Here is a 25,995-nt window from a genome sequence, read left to right on the forward strand (position 1 = left end):
TTTATTTAAATTTGCTAATATATTTTTTTTTTCAGTATTGTATTTATGCATTGCTAAAATTAAACAAATATATAATTTTTCATTTGAATTTATTTGTTTGTTAATGGGTATGCGCACACAAAAATAACACTTAACGAAAAGAATTGAACCAATAATCGTGAGTCAGCACTAAAGTTTTATTTGTTTATAGTAGAGAATTATTGTATGATCGAAGAGCATTTATAATTTATGCATTCAAATAGTGAAAATGTCGCTTTATATACGCAACTAAATGATTAAGTATTCAAACATTATATCTACATATTTGATATATCAATCATTAGATAAGAATTGATAAAGAAGACGGACATGACAAATGTTGGCGGTTTCGCAAAACACACAAAACATGAGTGTGGTAAAATGGATGTATGATAAGGTTAAAACGAATACAAAATACCCTGTAGTATTCGCAAAAGCGACACTCAAGTCTTAACTTTTCTTTAAACCTTAGAACGACTAGTCATTAGCATGGTTAAATGCAAAATATCGAACAAAACCTGAATCCGGAAAGCTTATATTTGTGGAAACTGCATTAACATCGAAGTTGTTTTCAATCTTTAGACCATTTCTAGGTTGATCAAGCGCTCATTACTGCATCAACCACTTACTAAGGAATAGGTGGATAAGCTGCCAGAGCTCAATTGAGTCCAAGGCTCTAAAGCGATAAAGAATTTAGAAGAGTCTACTGCTGCATTGAAGTGTTAATATTTCTAAGGTCAAGATCCAAAGTATTTCTGCTAGGCTCAACCAAAAGGGCTGAATGTCAATCCATCTATGAAGAAAATCTGCCTGTTCACAAAGAAAGCCGAAAAATTATGCCTATACTAAATCTCGGTTCATGGACAAGAGGATATCGGTGACCCATAGGATAATGCTTGATCGGAAACTAAAATGGATATACCACATAAAGGATAGAAGCAATAAAGGCTCTTAAGGGGGTCTTAAAGGATGGGATCAAAACAAACTTCTTGCGGGAATCTGTTGTTAAACTGATCGACATAACAGGTATGGGGATCTACATTGAAATTCCGGAAAAACCAAACAAACTACCGTTTTCTTAAACACTAGACATCTCCTTAAAAACAACAAATGATTTCGAAAGAGATATCAAAAACCAAACGAGGCTGATCGCATACCGGACTCAGAAACTCTCGAGAACTTTAAGACATTGGTCGTCGATATAAAATCGTGGTACAGTGGAACATTAAAAACGAACGTCTGCGCGAATCTGTTGTTATACAGATGACACTAAACTGGGAGATATAATAGCATAATAAGATCTACATTAAAACCCTCGAAAACGTAGCTCCCAAAGGTAGCTCCCCAAAAAAGGAACAAAGTCCACCTTGCCTTATGGGCTACCAGTTCCCGTAGTACTAGATATGATAGTTTCTCTGGTTAGAACCAGGTCCAATCATACCAGTTTATAGTCTGGACAGACTAGAGCTACTGGTAGCACCTCTTTTCCACCGGATTACAATCACACCAAGATCAGGAAGATTCATTAAGTCATCAATTCCCGTGGGACGATTTGTACAATTCGAATATCAAAAAAGATTTCTGATCATTGTTTGATCGGAATATCTTTTGAAAAATTATCATAACAAGTAATTAGAGGTCGGTGATTTTCCACAACTGTCCCTTATTGACTGATAGAATATTGAGGACGATTGCAAGATCTTTTATGTAATTAAAAGATCTTCTGAGACATATGGATGACTCTGTTTATGACGAACTAATTAATTATTTCCCGATATTGGAATAGAACCCGATATTGAAGTAGAAGTTGCACTTAATATTGTTAAAATGACTTCTGAAAAATCTGTCATAATATAGAGGAAGTATAGGGAGAGGAGAGAGCGTCTCACCATTGCCTAGTCCTGACTAATAAAAAGTGAATTTACATGATCTTTTGGATTTTGTCTGTGTGGGTGGTTTTGACGACTAGAAAATGATCTCACCTGATCTTTTATATTAAAAGATTTTTGCATCGGACTTTTGAAAAAATCTGTCATCATAAAGAGAAAGAAGAGGGAGAGGAGAGATCGTCTCTACCACTGCCTAGTCCTTACTGATAAAAAGTGAATTTACACGATCTTGTTTGGATTTTGTCTCTCCCGCTACTTAGTTATGGCGGCTAGAAAATGTTCTCACATGATCTTTTATATCAAAGGATTTTTTGCATCGAATTAATCGGACTTTAATGAAGAACGGCCCAAAGGGTATTGCAAGATTATAGGTGATCAATAGGAGAGTAAAAAAGAAGACTAAACCTCTCTTATAGAGGGATCATTGAAATCAAATCCAAATAAAAAGTTAAACCTGTGACAAACTTAACAATAAATTTAAACTGAATTTTTATTTTACTCAATTTTAATAAATTCTATAAATTAAATAAAAACAAATTATTTATTTAAAAATTTTTATTTGGTCACGTGTTTTTAAATAAGAATCTAGTTTAATTTAATAATATATCTCTCCCTTTTTCCAAGACCTTCTCATAACATTTCCTACAACTTGAAGTTTGTATGTAAATGATTTCACTACGTAAAAAATAAAACAGTAAAATCATTTTGTTTTTAATGGCGCCAATTAAATAATTGTTAACTAATCTTTATAAAGTTAAGAGCAATAAAAATATTTTTTAATTACTTAAGATAGTGTATTATTAATATCAACATTACTTACGTTGTTTGTAGAACAAAAAATAAAATAAAATTACGTCGTTATTTTTAGTGCATTTTAATGTGCATTGTTAGAAGAAACGGTTAAATAAAAAAATATTTGTTGAATCAAGTTACGATTAGTTGAACAAACAGGGATGGGGTTTTAAGAGAGTACACAGAGGTAAAAATAAATATACATGCCTGGTACCAAATTAACACCAAATTTTTCAATAACATCCAAGTATATACGTACACATATACAACAACATGTAATGTTAACCACGCAACTTTATCAACATTGCAACAATTCGTTGTCGCAATCTAAACTTTATGCACATCCGTTGTCTAAATGTTAACAAACGTGGTTAGCTCACTATTGGCAACGCATTTTGAGCTTACCACATTTGTTAACTTCATGCAATTCCCATCTCTGCAACTGATTACAACAAACATTATACAATAATAATAATAATATAGTCTATGACATTTCTAAGCACTTATTTCCAAGTATTTGTTTATGAACGTGCTTTGTTTTTTCTAACAAAAAAAACAACACACCCCTTAAAAATGAATGATTGATAATTACAGTATTGTTCGAATCCTAAGCAACTTTTTTTGGCATTGTATACAAAGTGCTATATTTTCTATTTTAATTGATTTATTCAAAATTATATAATTGATAATAATAATATTATGTGTCTACATTATAATAACAACAACAAAATTTTAATTCCATTTCGATGTGAGTTACAAGAAAATAATAACTGAATTAACTCCATAAATAGCTGTTCGAAACTGAAGCAACTTTTTGATCTTCATATGAAAATCTTTGATCCTTTTGAGTTCCAAACTCATTTATGGAATAGATTAGTTACTAGTGTAGTTCGTAATGAATCCCAATCGGATTTTATGCCACTCGCCAGCTGTAATGTTTTCTAAAACCGCGAGTTCCGAAACAGCACTTCAAAACGCCGAACAGCATCTCTAAGGGATTTGAGTCAGGAAATTTTGATGAGCAATCAAAGAGTTTGGGTCCTATTACCCGATAACAACTCTTAGATCAACTTTGCCAAAGGTTTTGGTTCATTATCATGCTGAAAATCGCAATAAAGTAAGTTGATCTGTTCGATGTACTCAATCATATGATTCATTTTGTTGGCGAAAAACTTCCCAAAAGGAAAAACAATCCAACTTTGTTTGTGTTTCAACATCAGGACTAACTCTTCTCTTTAAAAAACATAGCCACACCCTAAAATTTTGCTCTCTATTCATTATTGGGCCTTTACTAAAAGGGTATATTGTAATATTTCCTTCAGCCTCTGAGCCTCGCATACTCTGTTTGAATTTAAGACGGAAAATGTGGACCCGTTTGTAAATAAAACTGTTTTTATTAGTCTTGCGTAATCTATTTCAATATTCTACCCAAAATTGTACAAAATTTTTGAAAAAATCGAATTTCTTTAAGTAAACTCTGTGCCATGTCACTGCGGGATTCATATGCGGTTACATCATCGTACATTAAAGACTTAAAAAAGCATGGAGGTCACACAATTAAGGTTATGGGCAAGATTTTTAGTGAGTAGAGTAAGTCCTGATGTTGAAATACAAATAAAATTGGATTGTTTTACTTTCTGGGACATTTTTGGCCAACAAAATAAACCAAAGGATTAAGTACATTGAACAGAACAAATTACTTTGTTGCGATTTTCAGCATGATAACGAACCAAATCCTTTAGCAAAGTTGATCTAAGAGTAGTTATCGTATAATGGGACCCAAATTCTTTGATTGTCCATCAAAATCTCCTGACTCAAGCCCCTTAGAGATGCTGTTCGGCATTCTGAAGCGCTGGGTCGAAACTCGCGGTTTTAGAAAACATTACAGCTGGCGAGTGGCATAAAATCCGATTGGGATTCATTACGAACTACACTAGTAACTAATCTATTCCATAAATGAGTTTGGAACTCAAAAGGATCAAAGATTTTCATATGAAGATCAAAAAGTTGCTTCAGTTTCGAACAGCTATTTATGGAGTTAATTCAGTTATTATTTTCTTGTAACTCACATCGAAATGGAATTAAAATTTTGTTGTTGTTATTATAATGTAGACACATAATATTATTATTATCAATTATATAATTTTGAATAAATCAATTAAAATAGAAAATATAGCACTTTGTATACAATGCCAAAAAAAGTTGCTTAGGTTTCGAACAATACTGTATATACAAGAGGAGGTAAGTACACGTTCCCTTGGAACCTTCTATAGCACTCCATTTCCTGTCGAAACCTAAATGTCCACCTCTCCTAATTAAAGTATGGTGTTCCTTTCCCCCTTTAATTTTTGTTTAAGTTTAATATTGCGTTTTAAATTTTGTTCCAATTTTGATTTAGGTTTAGGGCAACTGTGGAGTTTCCGTTGGTTATAAATTAAAATAATTGGTGGAAAGTAAAAGACTATAAAAATGTAGACTATAAGTTAGTAAAGCCATAATCAAAAATAGTGACTAAACTACCTTTATATGTATGTCACCTTTAAAAGTCCAAATTGGTGCGAAATAAGGATAGAACGAAACTTCCCAAACTACGAAAAAGTATTGAAGTTTTCTAAACAAAAGTTTTGAAGTTGTGAAATTGTTTTCTAATGTAACAATGGAATGATTTCATTTCTAAGGTTACTAACAAATAAAAAATCTCAATTAATTAAACGTCAATTATTCCTAAAATCAAAAATTAATAAATGTTAGAAAAATGACACGTTCAAATGTATTTAAACGGAATTTCTGTGGAAGGTGCAAAATATGATTATTCACTTATTAAAATATGAGAACAGAAATAACCTTGAGTATTTTAATCATAAAATTTAAAAGTTTTCTTTTTAAATATTTTTCAGATTAGAGAATCAGTTGTTTCTGTTTATTAATATTTTTAACCTGTAAGACTATAGTCGTGAGCGTGTTGATGTTTGGAACACTCAAAAATAAAGTGTACTTACTAATCGGCTCAGAATCACTTTCTAAGTCAATTAAGTTAGGTTAGGTTAAGTGAGTTGTGGTACCCTAAGTATTACCATTCCCTTATATTGAGAGTTTATACATAAAGAAAAATGGTTTCACTCTCTAAGTGTTTATTATTTTTCAATAACATCCAAATTGACACCAAAGTGTTTATAATTTTTCAATAACGTCCGTTGTCAAAGTATGTACGGATAGTTGTCAAACCAACAAAAAAAAATTTAAAAATACTTGACGTTAACAAATCAACAAAAATAATAATGTGCTACCAAAGTGACAACGTTATGTTTGCAAAAAGAACGTTGCGTTGTCGAAATGACAACGATTTGTTGTCGAAATCACAGCAATGTACTACCGAAATGACACAATGCATAATCGAAATAACAACAACGCGTCGTTGCAATGACAACGATGCGTTTTCAAAATAAAAACGGTGGTTTTCAAAATGATAACTGGGTGTTATTTAAATTGTATACACATCCGTTGTGTAAATATTAACAAACGTGATAAGCTCACTTTTGACAACGGATTGTATCAATTTAGGTACTTTTATACCGGCTTTCCACCTCTATGTATGTGGTTCCTGATGCCCCCGTGAAATAAATTCATATTTACTAGTGACGTATCTTTTAGACAATGCAGATCATGGAAAAGAGCTATACAAAGATAAAGTAGTAGGTGCTCCTGTAAGGCTGGGTAGTCACATAGAAGGTGTTGTACCGATTCCTTTTCTTCCTCATCCAAACAACTTCTACAATAGCTATAACATGGGTAGCCCATAAGTCAAATCATTCAGTGACCAGTAATTATATTCGTGAGAAGCCTAATCGAGTTCTTACTAAAAGACAAGAGAGTCCTATCCTTAGTCAGAGTGGGCCGGAACGGCCCTGTGTTCCGTCTCACTCAATGCTCAGTCATCTATCAGTTTCGATAAGGTCACTAGGGAAGTGTGAATTCATTAGATATTTAATTTTCCCGGATGCCCTCCTGTCCTGGCACCCATATCACCGCAACGCGATGTAGTGTCAGTTGTGAATACAATGTCCAATCATTCAGTGCCCTTCTTACTAAAAGACAAGAGAGTTCTAGTCCTATCCTTAGTCAGAGCGCTCCCGAGCAGCCCTGTGTTCCGTCTCACTCAATGCTCAGCAATCTATCAATGTCGATAAGTTCGCTAGGGATATACCTTTGAACAAGAGTTAAGTCTAGAGATGAGTCTTTGGTTGCGTATTCATCAGATATTTCATTTCCTCGGATGCCCTCATGTCCTTGGACCCATAAAAACTCAACCGGATGTTGTGTCAGTTGTGGATACAATGTCCAATCATTCAGTGCCTTAATGGAGTTCTTACTAAAAGACAAAGGAAGTCCTAGTCCCGTCCTTAGTCAGAACGGAAAAACAGCAGTCCTGAGTTCCGTCTCACGCATTCAACAGATATTTAATTTTCCCGGATGGCCTCATGTCCTATGACCCATATCAACGTGATGTTTTGTCAGTTGCGGATACAATTGAGAAGACATTTTGACTTCGAATAACGTTGGAGTTTAGAGCCATTATTGATGCAAGGCTGTCCAAGTAGATATTTCGAGGTTCAGTTCCGATTTTCTTCTCCTGGCTGTATCGATGGCATACTATGTCTCTGCCTGAAAGACCGCACAGTTGTCAGGTAGCCGAAGAGACAACAGAAGATCTAAGCTATGTCCGTCTGTTCATACGTCCATCCAGCAATACAAAATGTAGTTAAATTCACAAATATTCGATACAACTAAAAGTATCCTTGTAATTTTGATCAATATAGCTATTTCTAGATCCTCTCAAATTTCCCTATTAAAACAAACCCTCAATCTCTTTGATTCCATCATCACCTTCAGGTGCATTACACTTGAATTGGCAAACAAAAAAAAAATATTTATATCTAAATTTCCTTTAAATATTTGTATTGTAATTACTATTGAGAACAAGCATATCAAATTTTAATATACGTCGTATTAAAATGTAAAATGACACTTTTTTTTAAATTACCGCTCTACGACAACGATGATAAAGTGATCAGGTGTAAAATCAAAGCAACAAAGTCATTAACATTTAAATAAGGAAAAAATAATTCAAGTGTTAAGTGGCACCTAAACAAATTGTTTAATATATATTATATAAATTTTAGAGATAGTGTCAAATTATTGTTTTTCTGTAAAATTAGATAACAATTAAAATTAAAATAAATAAATATAATGTTATCATTTTGTTAAAAAGGCAAATGTAATAGCAATTTGGAAAGTATTAAAAAACATTATCTATTAAATAACAAATACGTGACTTCAAAAAAATATTAAAAAACTTAATTAAAGTTAATAATTGTCATTATGAAATATTTTTATTAATAAAAATATATTAGAAAAATAAAATATGATTAATTGCTTTGTTGTTTTTTTAAGTTACAAATAACTTTGTAATTAAGGAAAAGTCAAGTATATTTGAACATGTAGAGAAAATTTTTCTGGTTATTAAAAAAACAAAATAATTGTACATTTTTTTTTTCTTTTTAAAAACATGTCATGACTTTTCTTCTAAATTTTCTCCTTTATTTTTCCGAAAATATTATCAAACTCACTTTTCAGGTTCATAAATGCATTTAACTCATTTTTTATATTTAAAATTTGAACTCAATTATCTATTCTTCTTAACGCATAACACATACATACATACATTTATGTATGTATATTTTTTTATAAATATAAATTTTTTATATAAACGTGTATAGAGTTCATTAACATCGATTTGTATTAAAACGTTTGACATAAAATTTAATTATTAGACTTTGTTCTAGTTGTTGTTTTTTTTTGTTGGTTTATTCAAAACCACAAGATATTAGCTATTTTTTTATTGTATTATTAATAAATCAAGTTTTTTTCTAAATTGAAGTATTATTTAATAGATATATATTCTAAACTGGAAATTTAGTCATTGTTAGTTTTGTGGTTAATGCGTTTTACTTTTAACGGTAATTTCATATACTTTAAGTAATGTTAAGGGGGTTTGCTAAGATTTCAATTTAATGTATACTTGTTAAATTTCTAAAATAGCTGTAGAAATTCATCAGGGTATTCAGTTATTACAATCGAAATCAAAAATGTCTTATTCGTTATTCTCTCTGATAAAAGTCCATTGCCTAGCAAACTACAGGAATTAAATAGTAACCATATAAACCTTAATGTTGGGAAAATTGTTATACATAATTGTTGAGGGGGCATGTTTGAATCACCGATGCATTTCAAGGTTTGAACTATTAGTCTTCCTATTAAGAATTGATCGCTATTCCCAAACAAAACAGATCGTTTAGACACCATATAGAGAGATCCAGATACTTTTCAGAACAGCTTCGGATTATTAAAAAGTGATCCTTTAATAGAACATATATATCTTCATAAAATATTGTCGGGTCTGAGTAGAAATCTCAACAAGACATGCCTGTCAGTTATGAACCAATTCTGGTGTCTGATATATAAATATTAAATATATATAAAGAGATAAACATTTTTTTTAGACATTTCTGTCAGTACAATTTACTCTCGCTCACCAATACAAATTCTAATTTTAGCTTTGGCCATCGCTGCTTTAAGTATAGCAGATATTGTTGTAACCGTTTCTCTAAGATATCTGGAAAAGCTGTCCAGTGTTAGTCAGGAATGTTATTTCCGGAATAACATCACTTTCAAGATACTTGGATCTAATCTCGACGAATGAATGACAGTGACAAAGAAAGTGCTACAGAGTTTCACTGTCCTCTCCACATGCTCTACATTCGTTTGTATCCGCACGTCCAACTTGGTATAGATGTGCTCGTAATCCTATGTGTCCACTCATACTAACTTCAAACTTGCACATTTTGAGTAGATTTCAGGTTAAATACCTCGAGCTCCTTTACCTTCAAGCTACTACATTCGCCCTTTCGTTGCCGACTATTCCCGAGTGTCCTGGTACCCATAAGATGTAGACTATAGACTAGACTATAGACTAGACTATAGACTAGACTATTGACTAGACTATTGACTAGACTATTGACTAGACTATAGACTAGACTATAGACTAGACTATAGACTAGACTATAGACTAGACTATAGACTAGACTATAGACTAGACTATAGACTAGACTATAGACTAGACTATAGACTAGACTATAGACTAGACTAAAGACTAGACTAAAGACTAGACTATAGACTAGACTATAGACTAGACTATATACTAGACTATAGACTAGACTAGACTATAGACTAGACTATAGACTAGACTATAGACTAGACTATAGACTAGACTATAGACTAGACTATAGACTAGACTATAGACTAGACTATAGACTAGACTATAGACTAGACTAGACTATAGACTAGACTATAGACTAGACTATAGACTAGACTATAGACTAGACTATAGACTAGACTATAGACTAGACTATAGACTAGACTATAGACTAGACTATAGACTAGACTATAGACTATAGACTAGACTATAGACTAGACTATAGACTAGACTATAGACTAGACTATAGACTAGACTATAGACTAGACTATAGACTAGACTATAGACTAGACTATAGACTAGACTATAGACTAGACTATAGACTAGACTAGACTATAGACTAGACTATAGACTAGACTATAGACTAGACTATAGACTAGACTATAGACTAGACTATAGACTAGACTATAGACTAGACTATAGACTAGACTATAGACTAGACTATAGACTAGACTAGACTATAGACTAGACTATAGACTAGACTATAGACTAGACTATAGACTAGACTATAGACTAGACTATAGACTAGACTATAGACTAGACTATAGACTAGACTATAGACTAGACTATAGACTAGACTATAGACTAGACTATAGACTAGACTATAGACTAGACTATAGACTAGACTATAGACTAGACTATAGACTAGACTATAGACTAGACTATAGACTAGACTATAGACTAGACTATAGACTAGACTATAGACTAGACTATAGACTAGACTATAGACGATACTAGACTATAGACTAGACTATAGACTAGACTATAGACTAGACTATAGACTAGACTATAGACTAGACTATAGACTAGACTATAGACTAGACTATAGACTAGACTATAGACTAGACTATAGACTAGACTATAGACTAGACTATAGACTAGACTATAGACTAGACTATAGACTAGACTATAGACTAGACTATAGACTAGACTATAGACTAGACTATAGACTAGACTAGACTAGACTATAGACTAGACTATAGACTAGACTATAGACTAGACTATAGACTAGACTATAGACTAGACTATAGACTAGACTATAGACTAGACTATAGACTATCTGGCTGTCGGTATTTACACATTCCGTTATTGCTCGGACTTCCGCCTGGAAGCTTGTGTTATGATTAGGTAAACGGTGGTATTTCTCTGTTTCAGGGTCTTCAACATACAACCCCTGGCCCACTTTGTCACCCAATTTAGTTCCATCCTTATAACAACAGATTTCTACTGGTATTTGCTCTAATGTTCCACGACATTCTATCTGGGATCATCGTTTCAAAGTTTACGACATATTCTGTGTCTGGTACGCGATTAGGCAAGTCCGATGATTTTGTATAACCTACCAATATGTCCAGTATACATTGATGACGTATCCTATAACCGCTTTTGGCCAGAGCATTGCTCAAGGCCCTATTCTGAGCCTCCTCAGCTCTTCTACACAAGTAATTTGGCTCCTTTCCCTTTAAAAGCATTACGTCATCGTCTGCATAGCAGACAGGTCTAAGTCCTAAACTATATAACTAATATTTTGGTATAATTGTTGCAATAGTAATCTATGGTTCCTACTAAAATTCAACTAAGAAGAGTAGTCTCCATATAAACGAAGGAAATGATACTTTCTACAAAATATAATACTTATTTAGTCATAGCAAATGATTTATTATAACTGATTTAAATAAAAAAAATCATTATTTTAATGACAAAAAACCATAACACAAGTTTCTTTTGTTTCCTGATGTTTTTTAATTAATAATTTTATTGTAAAATAATATTATAGAATCATAAAGATTGAATAAAATTTGTATTTAAAGAATAGAGGGTAATGTTTTTTCCCAACAGCTGTTATTTTCATTTATTCATAAACTTTTAAGAAATAAAAGAAGTAATTTGTAATTCCCCCGCTTTAATGAATCATATTCTTAACAAACTTAAAAAACTCAGATTATTTTGAAAATGATCCTTCCATATGATCACGAATCTAAAGTTAAAGTAAAGACAAAAAACTTTCTTTTCAAAACTTTAATAAGGGTAAAATAGAACTATGTTTAGGGGTTTGGAATCTGTTCAAATTTATTACTTTTTTTATTATAATCTTTACTTTTATTGAAGTCATTTGATTACGTGCTTTCCGTGCTAAACAAATTTTATCTTCAATCAATAAATCATTTGTTGATAAGCTAATCATGTACATATGTATGTAGAAACTAATGAATCATTGTAATGATCATTTGCACTTAAAGAAGGGTATAATATTCATAAAAAGATCTTTAAAATGTTAAGTAAATACTTAACTAGAATCTCTTATTTTATTTCACCATACACAGGATTCAGTTAAATGACTAAGCATACACTAGTTGTAGAAAATACATTATTGCAAATCATGCAATATAAACAAATAGGTCGATTAGTCAGCAAAATTTTGTTTAAATTTATAGAACAAATTTCTCGAGAACAAGAATATTATATTAAAAAGTTGTTGTTATTGCATTTCTTTCAGAATTTCTAAAAACCCTCAGATAAAAAATTAAGCAATTTTAAGGAAATAATTATTATATGGTGTTTTTTTCATTACTTTTCAACAAGTTTTTGAAAAAATTTTATAGGACCTGTTCCTCTAAATGTGAACGAACATTTCATTCTTATTTTATCTTGAAAACAACAACAGAATTATAGAATTTGTTTGTTGTTACAAACAAACAGAATTATAGAATTTGTTTGTTGTTTTCATTATAAAATATTAAAGAACATGTTCATTGACATTTAGAGGGACCGGATCATAATTTAATTTTTTTATTTAAGTTTTATAAACGTTTGTTTGATCAAGAAAGCATAATAATACCGACCTAGGTTAAGTTAATATACAATGAGCTTTAAGTTTACGTTGAGATTTTTCTCTACTAATATACATTTTAAAGAATAAAAACTTAAAATGTAGAATGAAAGATATAAATAATGAAATAAATTGGATTTAAGCCAATTATTAAGGGGGGGGGAGAACTGTATAGCATAGGATTCACTAATTAAAAATCGAAGCTAAATGGACTTGAAAATATAACTTTTATACATTAAAATACTAAATTACTATTTTGTTTCTTTTATTTTGATTACTTTACTGACCAATCTATAGAGTAGACAAGTCTGTGAACTTGTCCATGGTTTAATCTATTAACAAGCCTATAGACTACTCTCTAGTCTAGCACTAGGCTAGTAACAAGTCTATTACCTGGTCTATGAATATGTCTATTGACCAATTTGCGGACTAGTATAGCACTATAATAGTGCTAGACAAGTCTATTGACAAGTTTACTTTTGATTGTTCTATGAACTTATCGTTTGACTATTATATAGACTATTCTATGGAAGTTTAATGTAACTAAAACTAATTATGAAAAGTTGCCAATGGAACTAAATCTGTCGGACCTAGAGTGGCTGAGTATACCCCAGATTCCAATCCGGGCAACCGGAAGTTCTTTCAAAACTTACAGACTAGTAATCGGTTCTGCAAAAAAAGAGAAATATTCTTTTTCATCTTTATTTCACTTACCTTTTTTCTATTAAAAAAACAAACGTTGAAAATTTCCAAAAAAAAAACTTGTGAAATTCGTTTCACTATTGATTTCCTTTAGGCACCCTGTTAAATTGCACTATTTTCTTTTTTGTTTTTAAACTTTTCTTTGACAAATTTTTCGTCTGCAAAGAAGAAAAAAGGGAACAAATTGTTTGTTGTTATTGTAATTGCCTGCTGGTTTGTTTTGTTTTTTTTTTTACTTTATTTTGGCAACGACAACAACAAAAGGAAAAATTGTACCAAAACAATAAACGTGCAATCGAGTAGTTGTAGTTAAAACAATTAAGAGTTATTGTATTGGAATTTGTTACAAAAACACTAAAAAAAGAATTTCACAATATTTTGTTAAATATATTAAATCAAATAAATTGCTATTTTTTTAATTGTCATCGTGATTAAGTAAAAAATTGACAAACAAATTTTATCTATTCAAGTTTTTTTTCTTCACTTCAAATCAAATTAAAAAAATAAAAAAACAAACACACTCTAATTAACTAAAACAAAAAAATGTGCGAATAGTGTTGAAAGTAAAATAGAATTTTAAACTAATTCTTAAGTAAAAACTTAAATGGTCTAATGATGACCTCACCCTAGTGTTAACTGGTAAAAAACAAAATTCTTTCGGGTAAGTTTAAAATCTCCTTTAAAAGGTTCTTTTCTCTAGAGGAATGCTTATGTTTATATTTGTTAGGTACTCTTTATGGTTTTGTTCGTTCTTTTTTTCCTTATTTTTACAAGGTACTTTTTTTCTAAAATGTTCTTGTTGTTCGTTACACTTTTGTATATGTAAATGAAAAAAAATTCTCTATTATATTTTCTAGTCAGAAAAATGACCACAACACAAAATGTAAATTAAATCATTAATTACGTGAACTTTTTTCTTTCTACTAACAAATTCCACTTGCAATAAGTTCGTTTTATTTATTCTTATTTGATTTTTTTTTAATAAAATTTCGTTTTTAAGCACCTTTTTCCGCTTTTAATGCAAAACTTCTTGCTTAATTTGTCTCACACCGCGTGTTTTTTGCGTTTTTCGTTTCAAATGTATGAGTATTTGTTATAATTTGTATTCTTTTTACAATTAAATTCACTTTCAGTAGCCACCGGTTTAATAATTTTTCTATATATTGGTCTTGTGTACTTTTTTCTAATCGGATTTATTGTGCTTCTAAAACGTTACCGCACTCCAAAAATTCTGAAACATTTTGCTTGCTTCTCTGCGGTATTTATGTGTTTTTTTTAGAAAACATGTGTGCGGACAAGTGTTGGTAATGGAGTTATTAAATTATGAATTTCATCGTAATAAGGAAATTCTAGCGATTTTTAAAGAGTTGCCATTGCTTACAAAACTCTACATGAAAGTAATGAATAATGAACTCATACATATAACTAACTAACTACTACTAACTAACTAACTAACTAACTAACTAACTAACTAACTAACTAACTAACTAACTAACTAACTAACTAACTAACTAACTAACTAACTAACTAACTAACTAACTAACTAACTAACTAACTAACTAACTAACTAACTAACTAACTAACTAACTAACTAACTAACTAACTACTAACTAACTAACTAACTAACTAACTAACTAACTACTAACTAACTAACTAACTAACTAACTAACTAACTAACTAACTAACTAACTAACTAACTAACTAACTAACTAACTAACTAACTAACTAACTACTAACTAACTAACTAACTAACTACTAACTAACTACTAACTAACTAACTAACTAACTAACTAACTAACTCTAACTAACTAACTAACTAACTAACTACTAACTAACTAACTAACTACTAACTACTACTAACTAACTACTAACTACTACTAACTAACTAACTAACTAACTAACTAACTAACTAACTAACTACTAACTAACTAACTAACTAACTAACTAACTAACTAACTCTAACTAACTAACTAACTAACTAACTAACTAACTAACTAACTACTAACTAACTAACTAACTAACTAACTAACTACTAACTAACTAACTACTAACTAACTAACTACTAACTAACTAACTAACTAACTAACTACTAACTACTACTCTAACTAACTAACTAACTAACTAACTAACTAACTACTAACTACTAACTAACTAACTACTAACTAACTAACTAACTAACTCTAACTACTAACTAACTAACACTAACTACTAACTAACTAAACTAACTAACTAACTAACTAACTAACTAACTAACTAACTAACTAACTAACTAACTAACTAACTAACTAACTAACTAACTAACTAACTAACTAACTAACTAACTAACTAACTAACTAACTAACTAACTAACTAACTACTAACTAACTAACTAACTAACTAACTAACTAACTAACTAACTAACTAACTAACTAACTAACTAACTAACTAACTAACTAACTAACTAACTAACTAACTAACTAACTAACTAACTAGCGTTACACTCATTTCAATAAAACCCTGTATGACCAAAATGTCCAACTATGACCCCCGTATCTCCGGCAGTTCTTGACCGATATAGCTGAAAAATTGTGTCTATCCTACCATCCAACAGTACATTGGCGCAAATTTCATCCAAATCGCAAGACATCGATTTTAAAAGTTGGGTCACTTGGCAAGAAGTTACCCATATGCAAATTATTCTGTGAAAGTTTTATCCGATCGGTCTTCTTCTTAAAATCACTGAATCATTAATAACTCTTTACTTAATTATTTAATCGGAATAAAATTCTTCACGAAATTATATATACAAATCATTCTAAGAAAATTTTTTGGGATCAGTCCTTTCTTTAAAGCAAAAAAGAAAAACAATTGCATATTTAAGATTTCTTTAATTTAAAATAACATTTATTATTAACTTTCCATTTGTAAAAATAACACACATTTTTCCGTCAACAACGTAGCCACACTATTCGCTGTGGTCAAGCCCAAAACCTCACCAGCATCTTCCAGTGTAATTAAATGCTGTTTACCTATACTAACTTGAGGTCCATTACGATTTCTTAGACCACTGGCAGTATCGTATTTAGTTTTATATAAAAATACATGACGATAAGATTCAGCAATTATAGCATAACCTAAATCAGGAGAACAATCCATAAATTTATTTTGTTGCTTCGAGGCCTGTACATAACCAAATGCATGTAGATTGCCCTCATGACGTACGGACCATTCGTCGGGCTTTGAGGGATTGTATTGTTGTAGCCATAGGCAGCAATCGACATCTTGTCGGGTGGCTATAGCTAAGGGAAAACCGGGCCTGAGTGAGGTGGCGAAGAGAGGTGGTGAGGAGCCCATTATAATGTTGTGAGTGATGGTTTTGGTGGGTAGATTAAAGCGAGCTGGAAAAAAGTTTTTTTTTTATAGTTCTTGCTTAGACCTTATTCTTTTCTTTTTATTTATATTATTTTACTTACAAATATTTATCTCATCTTCAGCTGAGCCCATGGGAAAATCACAATCTTCTATGGGTGCTTCTAGGTTTGCTATGGGCTGCTGTTCCATGGGCAAAGAGTTTTCTTTATTTTTATCGTTATCTTCTTTGGGTCCCAGACTATTTGCCAATAGGGAGGTCCAGAGTAATCCTGAAGTTTGTTTTATTAAAGTTATTTGTAGGTAGTTATTTTCCTGTGAGAGAAAAATTTAATAGATTTGTGATTAAATAAATAGATTTCCTTTAACTTACTATTGTCCATGTGGTTAAATCTAAATCAATTTTATCCAATAGCTCTTGGTCCAATAACACTTCATCATTACATTTCACTGTAATCTTGTTAAGTTCACACTTAACGTTGTAATCGTTTTTGCCTTTTCCTTCTTTTACCTTAAATTTTATTACTATATCTTCATCTGTCTGAGTCCAAGAAAACCCTGAAACTTGATTAGCATCATCATCAACGGGTTCTCCATGCAGCTGAGGTTTCTCTTGCTCTTCTTTTGGTACGTCTACACCATTTTCTTGCGAATTTTGAGATCTCCATTTAAACTCATGATTGGAACTTATTACAACAGATTCTGCTCGCGGTTCAAAGGCGCAATAATACACTGAGCCTTTACCTTCTAATGTATCCAAAATTTGAAATTTCCATAATTGATCTTCCAGTAACCATTTGCTCCAATGCAAATAGAGAAAGTGGCTAGTTGCTTCCTCAGGCCTTAAGGACTCTACACGCTGCACATGACCCAAAATAATAGAAATTTGTTTTTGTTCTTGTATGATATCCAAACGGGCATCATAAATAAGATAATTTTTCTCTTCCGGTGCAAGGCCTTCTCCTTCCACTCGTGCTGAGGCCACCAATTTCCATTCTCCACCCTTTAAACGATCTCCAGTTTCCAATAGTAATATAGTTTTAACACCATCACAGATTAAGCAAAATTTCTCCGATAAAAACCTCAAACTGTAGTTATAATCTCCCTTCTGCTTACGACCATCGGCGTATATATCTTGAAATAAACGATAAACCACTTGCTGTTGGTCCGGACGTCCTTTGTTTTCATCATAAGCACAGCGGACAATTTCACCCTGGCGATTTATGAAATAGGAATGTGTTCTTGTCCAGGGATCTACTGTAAGCAGATTTTGCATGGAAAACAATTCAGCATGCAGTAAAGAATATTGGTCATCATTGACTTCTGCTTTTAGGGGAGCGGAAGTTAATTCTTGCCTTAATAAGGGCACAGCATCCAAGGACAGCTTATAGCCATCAAAATTGGAACGTATTAAACTACGATCTTGTCTTAATTCCACGATTTTAGGCATTTTTTCTGAATAAACGTTTGTAAAAAGCCGGCTTCTTGTGAAATTCTTTGTAATTGTCACGAAAAATAAAATGTAAACATTGTGCAGGGTTGCTTTTCATCGGCTGTGTTGAGTAAGCTCAAAAAACTGCTCTAAAAAACGCCAAGAATGTAAACAAAAAAGTAGTAAGAGAAAAACCATAATATTTATTTTGTTTGCTTTTTTTATTTATATTTAACACTCTTTTGTAAGTTAATAATTTTTATTTATATCATTAATTACTTGCTGTTTTTTAAACACCAAAAATGTGTTTTAGCATAATACAAAATTTACCGTTACATTTTTATTTTATAAAAACTCGCACCCTTGGCCACACTGTTCCTAAACAGCTGCTCAAATCTGCAAAAAATGACAAGTTGATTGTCGTCCAATTTGACAAATTCCTTCAGTAAAATAATAAAATAAATAAAAAAGCAACGCAAACGAGGAAATCAGCTTAAGAAACGAATATAATACCGTTATACAAATAATATCCTGTATTTATATAGTGCCAACTCCAGAGAAAGGAAGTGTGTTGAAGAGCTAAAAGAGATAGAAGAAAAAAAAAATTGCAAACAAAAAGTTAAGCATTTAATGCCAAAATTACAAGTGTATTTGTTAATTTAAAATTGAAGTTTTTTTTGGAAAAAGTAGCAACAAGTAAGATAAAAATTAAAAAGTTATAAATAGAATTTGATGCAATAGTTAGAAGAAATCCAAAATAAAAGCTAAAAAACGCACATGCAAAACTAACTACAAAAAAAGTGTCCCCAGCCAAGAAAACAGCCTCCGCCCTAAATAAGAAGAAAATAAAAATCGTGTATATATAGAAATTTGTGTGTTTGTTTGTTGTTGTGTAAAAAAGGAGGGAATGTAACATTTCTTGTTGTTGTTTTTGGGGAATAAAATTAACCAAAAAAGAACTTCCTACACAAAAAAATAAAAAATAAACAAGTGAAAAACATAAGCAACGCGAATTTGCCAATAAAAACAAACAACAAAATAAAATTGCTAACAAAACGGAAAACAACAACAACTAAACTGAAATAAAAGCTTAATTAACACGTCCTTGTCTAGTGTTAAAAAATTCATTCATTCTTTTTTTTTTTGCCAACTATTGTTGTTCGTTCGTACACCTCTTCTCTTTTTGTACATAAAAAATACTCATCACATAAACATAAATTTTTTGTTGTTGTAGTTTATTGCACGTTGACATACAAAATGGGTAAGTACACACATGCATACTATTTCCACCTTAACAAGTGCATTCTTATTAACAAAAAAAAAGAAAAATAAAAGAAACGGAAATGTAAATTTTAATTCAACGTTAAATGCATATAACAACAATAATAAAATTTGTAATAGAAGGAAACTAAATTAATACAATTCGTTGACAGTTTTTAGTAGCTATTAAGCAGAGCTGCCAGATTATGTAAAAATGTTTTGTTTATTTTTTCAACACAAACAAATTTTTAATTTCGGTCGAAGTTTTGCTTTTAAGTTTCGACTGATTTTGCTGATTTTAGTACTATAAAGGTTTGAAAATTTCATTGTTCTATCGTTTAGGAACTTTTCGTTATTTGAGCATCGAAATTTTGTTGAAATTTTAATACTCTAGCTTCGGCAATATAGTACATATCGAGGGACTATATTCAATAGTCGCTATCTGTCATTTTCATGAAAATGAGATTTTGATGCCAAAATATTCAGCAAACTATCCCGCATCAGTGATATAAATTTCAAAGAAAAAAAAATATTTTTTGGCAATTTTATAGCTTTTTTTAAATTTCTCTATCTTAAAAAAGAAAAATTCTGAATGCAAAACTCTCTATCTTATCCAAAAATTGCTTCAAACTCTATCCCTTTGGATAATTTTCGGTTGCAAAACAAGACTTCTTAATAATTTGGACATGCTGAACACAAATCCGTCAAAATATTTAAAATCGGTCTAATAGTTTTTGATATGTCGCTCATTATGATACTAATTAAATCAATTTTATTGTCGTGTTTAACCATATAACATTGATTTTGGACCAAAACATTATAATTTGTTGCTTTTTCAACAATTTGGTTTCTTTTCCTCCATTAAATTGTATAAAATATAATATTTATTGATTTTAGTTCAAATAAAAATTTCCATGAAAAACTCTCTTTCTGTTGGTTGAATGAACATTTTCGTAGAAAAATAAGCTCTATCTGATATAAATTTGTGAATAATTTTGTAAATAATGCAAAAATTAAAATTCTTTTTATATAATGGTTTAGAATATAGTCGTAGAAATATATTGTGAAAGAAAAAAATTAAAAATCTTCACAAATAAACAGTTTTTTTGCTCTCCTGAAAACTTGTATTATTTTAGATAGAGACTATTGAATATAGTCCCTCGATATATTATGGGGGGTGTGATGTACTTCGCCAAAAACCGAACCCCTCGCGATTTTACCACAGCATTGTTGTTATAAAAAACAACAACCACATGACAACTTCGCGTGTTTTGATTTCATGCGAAGTACATCACACCCCCCTATACCTATGTTAGGGTTTCAGTTATTCCAGAATTCATGCTGAAACCTGTGGCCCCGTTAAAATTAATTCGCAGTCTGAGTTTTCCAGCGGTTTTTTTTACTTTTATACTAGTGAACTTTCCGCTCTAACCTTATCTACCTCATCACTTTGAGTTTTTCGTCTGCCGGAACACTTTTACTTTGGCGTCCCTCACTCTGAAGAACAACCTAACAACCGTCTTCTCTAACTCGAAGGTTCTTGATTCCTTTGAGAATTTGCTAAGATATTCTGTATCATCGATGAAACACATTGGAGTCAAAATTAGATGCTACTGTCCTTATTTCCAGGAAAGCACAAATTCCAAATGAACTCTTGGCAACTCATTCTGTTATTACAGAGCTAATGACAACTTCTTTCTAGATTGCCATGAGTAGCTGATTTTTCACCATATCGTTAGTCGTACTTCTTGAGCGGCTTTTTTTCCTTCCGGGACTTTCTTGATCATAGGTTTCTGCCTATTTCTTACATAGTAAGATTATAAAATACGTTTGACTAGATCTTCTTCGTCACGCTCGCGAGGGTACCATTGGCAGCATTCTTAGCAATCTTTTGTATTGGTTTCTATATTTAGGTCCCGATCCATGTCGTAACACTGTAGGGAAGCTGATAATAAGTAATCTCCTAGTTAGCCATTCAGGTTCTCTTCGCTGCTACCAATTCTTACAAGTGGACTATGACATTTAAAGAAAAAGAAATAATTAAGAAAGGAATGAGATTTTGGAGTATAATCTTTCGTCAAGAACTTTTTGGACATTTCAGTCGATTAGTTTATTGACTAATCCATAGACTTGTCCATTGAATAGTCCATTTACTAATCCATCGCATAGTCGACTAATAGGGTAGTCAGTAGATTAGTCCATTGAGTAGCGAATAAACTTCTCTATAGAATAGTCCAGATGCTAGTCAATGGACTAGTACATGGAGTAGTCAATAAAGTAGTCAATAGAGTTGTTCAAAGTATAGACCTGAACTGCTCCATAGGTCCGTTTATATACTGTTCTATACACTAGCCAATAGTCTAGTCCATATTCTAGTGAATCGACTAGCCCATTGAATATTCCATTGAATAAATAGTCAATAGACTAGTCCATTGAATAGCCAATCGACTAGTTCATTGAATAGTCAATGAATAGACAACCAACTAGTCAGTAAACTAGTATATTGATAATACAGTAAATTAGTCCATATATAAGCCAATAGTTCAGTTTATAGAGTAGTCAATAAACTAAACTTGTTCAAAATATAGACCTGAACTGCTCAATAGATCCGTTTATATACTGTTCTATACACTAGCCAATAGTCTAGTCCATATTCAAGTGAATCGACTAGCCCATTGAATATTCCATTGAATAAATAGTCAATAGACTAGTCCATTGAATAGCCAATCGACTAGTTCATTGAATAGTCAATGAATAGACAACCAACTAGTCAGTAAACTAGTATATTGATAATAAATTAAATTAGTCCATATACAGTGGTGGCTACGATTTTAGCACACTTGGTATATGTTGCCTATAACATGAAATATTTCCTATAGTTCTTAACTTTTTTAACAAATTCTTTTTTATGCGTAAAACATGTCCTTCGAGGATCACGACACATTACATTTTGTTCCACTACTTTGTTGCATATAGATTTTTTTCTTTCCAAAGTACATCTACCCCCAAAAAAATCTGGACATAAGTTTAGCACAAAATTAAAAAATCATTAAAAAATTAAAAATAAAACAAAACAACCGGCTATATTTATCTTATTGCATTTAAAATTTTATATTTTGTGGAATAGTTGCAGATTTTGATAATATCATTCTTCCTCCTGGACATAATCTTCACCAGAACCCTCTAGAAATTTCATGACATAAATATTAACTTTCAGCCCATAAATTGGAAAAATTCTTGGTGATTTCTGCTTTTATTTGTTGGTCCATATCATGTTATATGTTCTCTATTGAATTGGAATCGAGAAAATATACTGGGCACTGCAAACATGACAATCCCGCTCGCTTCCAAGCAGCTCATATCAACACTTTTAGCATATTTACGGTCGATGTCGACCAAAAAACGCCATCTTTGTCCTCCGATATTTTTAATAAAGTAATTAAAATCCTATTTTGATAGTCATACGGATCCATTTCTGCATCCAACATCAATATAGGACCAACAGCACGCCAAGAAAATGCAATGAATACCATGAAATTTCCCCCCATTGTGATATATGATTTCTCTGGAACACTTTAGCTTTATCTGCATGATTGGAGGATACTAGTTGAAGATTAATAGGATCAAATTTGATGGAAAAATGTAATTATGCTGTACTCCAAACATGCAGCAACAACCAAAGTGTACATTTAAAACCATAAAACACAATGGGTGAAATATGACGAATTCGGAGGCGTTTTCCGGACGTAGTGGAGGTTCTATACGCAAGGTGGATGCACAAATGGATCAGTATGACTATCAAAATAGACTCTTAAATATTTTAGTAAAAAAATTAGTGGACAAAAGTTCAGTTAAATGGCGTTTTTTGGTCGACAATGACCCAAAATATGTTAAAAGTATAGAGAGGAGCTTCTTGGAAGCGAGCGAGATTGACATGTTTGCAGCGCCCAGAATAATTTCTAGATCCCAATCCAATAAGGAACATATTAAACGAAATGGTGCAACAAATAAAACACAAATTCCTAAGAATTTTGCCTAATTATGGGCTGAAAGTTAAAATTTATGTCATGAAATTTCTAATGAGTTCTGATGAAGATTATGTCCAGGAGAAGAAATTATATTATCAAAATGTGCAACTATTCTACAAAATATAAAATTTTAAGTGAAATTACATAAATTTATCCGGTTTCTTTGCTTTATTTTTAATTTTTTAATGATTTTTTTATTTTGTGCTAAACTTATGTCCAGATTTTTTTGGGGGTAGATGTACTTTGGAAAGAAAAAAATCTATATGCAACAAAGTAGTGGAACAAAATGTAATGTGTCGTGATCCTCGAAGGACATGTGTTACGCATAAAAAAGAATTTGTTAAAAAAGTTAAGAACTATAGGAAATATTTGATTTTATATTTAACAGATACCAAATGTGCTAACCTCATGGCCGCCACTGTATAAGCCAATAGTTCAGTTTATAGAGTAGTCAATAAACTAAACTATTAGATAATAGATTACTCAATACATTAGTCCATGGATAATGGACTAAGCAATAGGATAGTACATAGACCATCCCTTTTATATGATATATGTACAATTATTATTTAATATGGTGAGTGTCAAAATGCACTCGATTTTAGAATCTAGAAAATAACTAAAACGCATAAAAGGGTTTAATTTACTCAACAACGAGATTTTTAAATATAATCTGCAAAATTATCTAAAAATAATCTACAAATTATCGCTAAACTTTCAAATCTGGCAGCATTTCTTACACGAATAACGGAACATAGCCGTACCTGTGCGAGAGTATTTATGAAAAAAAGTCAAAAGAGAGTGAGAAAGAGAACTAGAATTTTAGCTAAATGTAGCGGTTTTTTGAGACTATGTTTAATTTGCATATTTTCCTTTTGTTGTTATGTTTTTTCACTACTATTTATTTTCATCATGTGAATGTGTTGGACTATTTGTTTAGGAGCGTGATGTGAGTGTATGCGTCGTCGTTTTCATGTTTGTTTTTGTTTTATTTCCTTATTTTTTTACACATGATTATCCTCGTTGCCTTGCCAACCAACAATTATTTATTCATGTTGTTGTTGTATCTCCCTCCCCACCACTAGTCAAGTGATTTTTGTTTTTGACAATTGTCACCACCTCTCCCTGGGTTTTTTTTTTTAGTTCGTTTGTTCATCTGTTTCTCTAAAATCCTTTAGTAGTTGCAGTTTTTCTATCACACAGTAAAGTTGGATTTTTCAATTTAAATAATTGTTTTACATTTTAAAATTGTGCTTAAATATAATATTGGAAAAGTGGAAGAAATATATCCTTGAAATTTGTGTTAACTTTTAAACATTTAACAAATTAATACAAATACTAATTAAATGAACTACTTTAACAAATCAATTTTCTAAAGGATCTACTAAGAGTGTGTGTGTTTTTTTGTATTTTTTTTAATATTTTCTAGATAACATCGAAATGCTTAAAGCTTTATATGATTTTCAAGCCGTCTATCCAAAAACCATCAGTTTTGATGAGGGTGAATATTTTATTTTATATCAGACCTCAGCACGTCAACGTAACTGGTGGCAAGTGGTCAGCATGAAGGGTAATATTGGTTTTGTACCCTCCAATTACGTAATGAAAATAAAGGTAAGTCCAAAAATAAATAAATAAATTACAACAAATACTACATACAATGTCTGTTTATCGAACCTACTAACAGTCACTGGTGGCCTCCCTCCAGTATAAATATGTGGCCTGTTATTTTAAGCAACATAATAATCATAATAACCCATAAACCACTTCAAACCATCAGCGCCAACCAAACACCATATCAAACACTATTGCTTTTCATTATCAATCCCTAAGTGTGTCGTTTTTTTTTCCGTTATTTAGAACAAATACTCGTAATTTTCTTGGAATATTGTTGATTTTTTATCATTATTTTTTTTTGTTCTGCTGTAACAAGGAGAGGCTCTTGTTGTTTTTTTAAATTGTGCCAATCAATTGTTATTTGTAAATTTCTGTAAAAGAAAGCAAAACTTTTAAAAATGTGTAAAAAAATTCATAACAATAGAGCTGTGAAAAATACATTGTACTAGTCGTTGCATGAAACGTCATGCACAAGTGTTTTGTTTTCATAGTAAAATTGGGTTGATTATCTAAATTGCGTTTTAATGCAAAAATTCATTTTTTTCCTCGTTCAATATTCATACTACAGAGTGCATAATAATATCAGCAATATTATTACATTATGCTTTAAAGTGTTATTGGAAATATTTAAAAGTAAAAGTGTTTTACTATTCCGTTTTGCACGCGTAGAATTGTTAGGTGTCCTACATTAGTGGTTGCTTTAATGGCTTAAGTTTTGATTGGCATATGTGGAGGACAACGATGATGACCCAATAGTTTGTGGCACA

General features: G+C 31.3%; 3 protein-coding genes across 7 annotated transcripts in view; 1 reads left to right on the plus strand and 2 right to left on the minus strand.

Moving 5' to 3' along the window:
• Positions 1-14,817, minus strand: part of LOC119608475 (glutamate--cysteine ligase) — a 38,394-nt gene extending 23,577 nt beyond the window's left edge. For 2 of the 5 annotated variants that reach the window (XM_037962912.1, XM_037962915.1), the window contains exons 1-2: positions 14,547-14,817; positions 13,556-13,701 (exon numbers count right to left, since the gene is read on the minus strand). The gene's annotated coding sequence lies outside the window, so the exon portion shown is untranslated. Of the gene's footprint in view, positions 1-13,555; positions 13,702-14,168; positions 14,391-14,447 lie in introns of those variants that run through there. The other 3 variants (XM_037962914.1, XM_037962913.1, XM_037962916.1) reach the window with 3 other exon arrangements.
• A 1,580-nt stretch (positions 14,818-16,397) lies between these two features.
• LOC119608476 (nudC domain-containing protein 1) lies at positions 16,398-18,421 on the minus strand. Its single transcript, XM_037962918.1, has 3 exons — positions 17,265-18,421; positions 16,996-17,206; positions 16,398-16,920 (listed from the first exon to the last, which is right to left on the minus strand). Exons 1-3 carry the CDS (start codon positions 18,339-18,341, stop codon positions 16,433-16,435), a joined length of 1,776 nt encoding a protein of 591 aa, XP_037818846.1. The 5' UTR covers positions 18,342-18,421; the 3' UTR covers positions 16,398-16,432.
• A 307-nt stretch (positions 18,422-18,728) lies between these two features.
• LOC119608469 (cytoplasmic protein NCK2) lies at positions 18,729-25,225 on the plus strand (the record flags this gene model as incomplete). The annotated part of the gene is made up of 2 exons (XM_037962903.1): positions 18,729-19,584; positions 25,041-25,225. Coding segments are annotated over exons 1-2 (189 nt in total), but the record flags the coding sequence as incomplete, so codon positions are not given.
• Positions 25,226-25,995: the final 770 nt, after the last annotated feature.

The sequence above is a fragment of the Lucilia sericata genome, unplaced genomic scaffold, assembly GCF_015586225.1.
Source record: "Lucilia sericata isolate MDLA Ls3-8-SP2 unplaced genomic scaffold, ASM1558622v1 Contig000840F_arrow, whole genome shotgun sequence".
In the NCBI taxonomy this organism is placed as follows: domain Eukaryota; kingdom Metazoa; phylum Arthropoda; class Insecta; order Diptera; family Calliphoridae; genus Lucilia; species Lucilia sericata.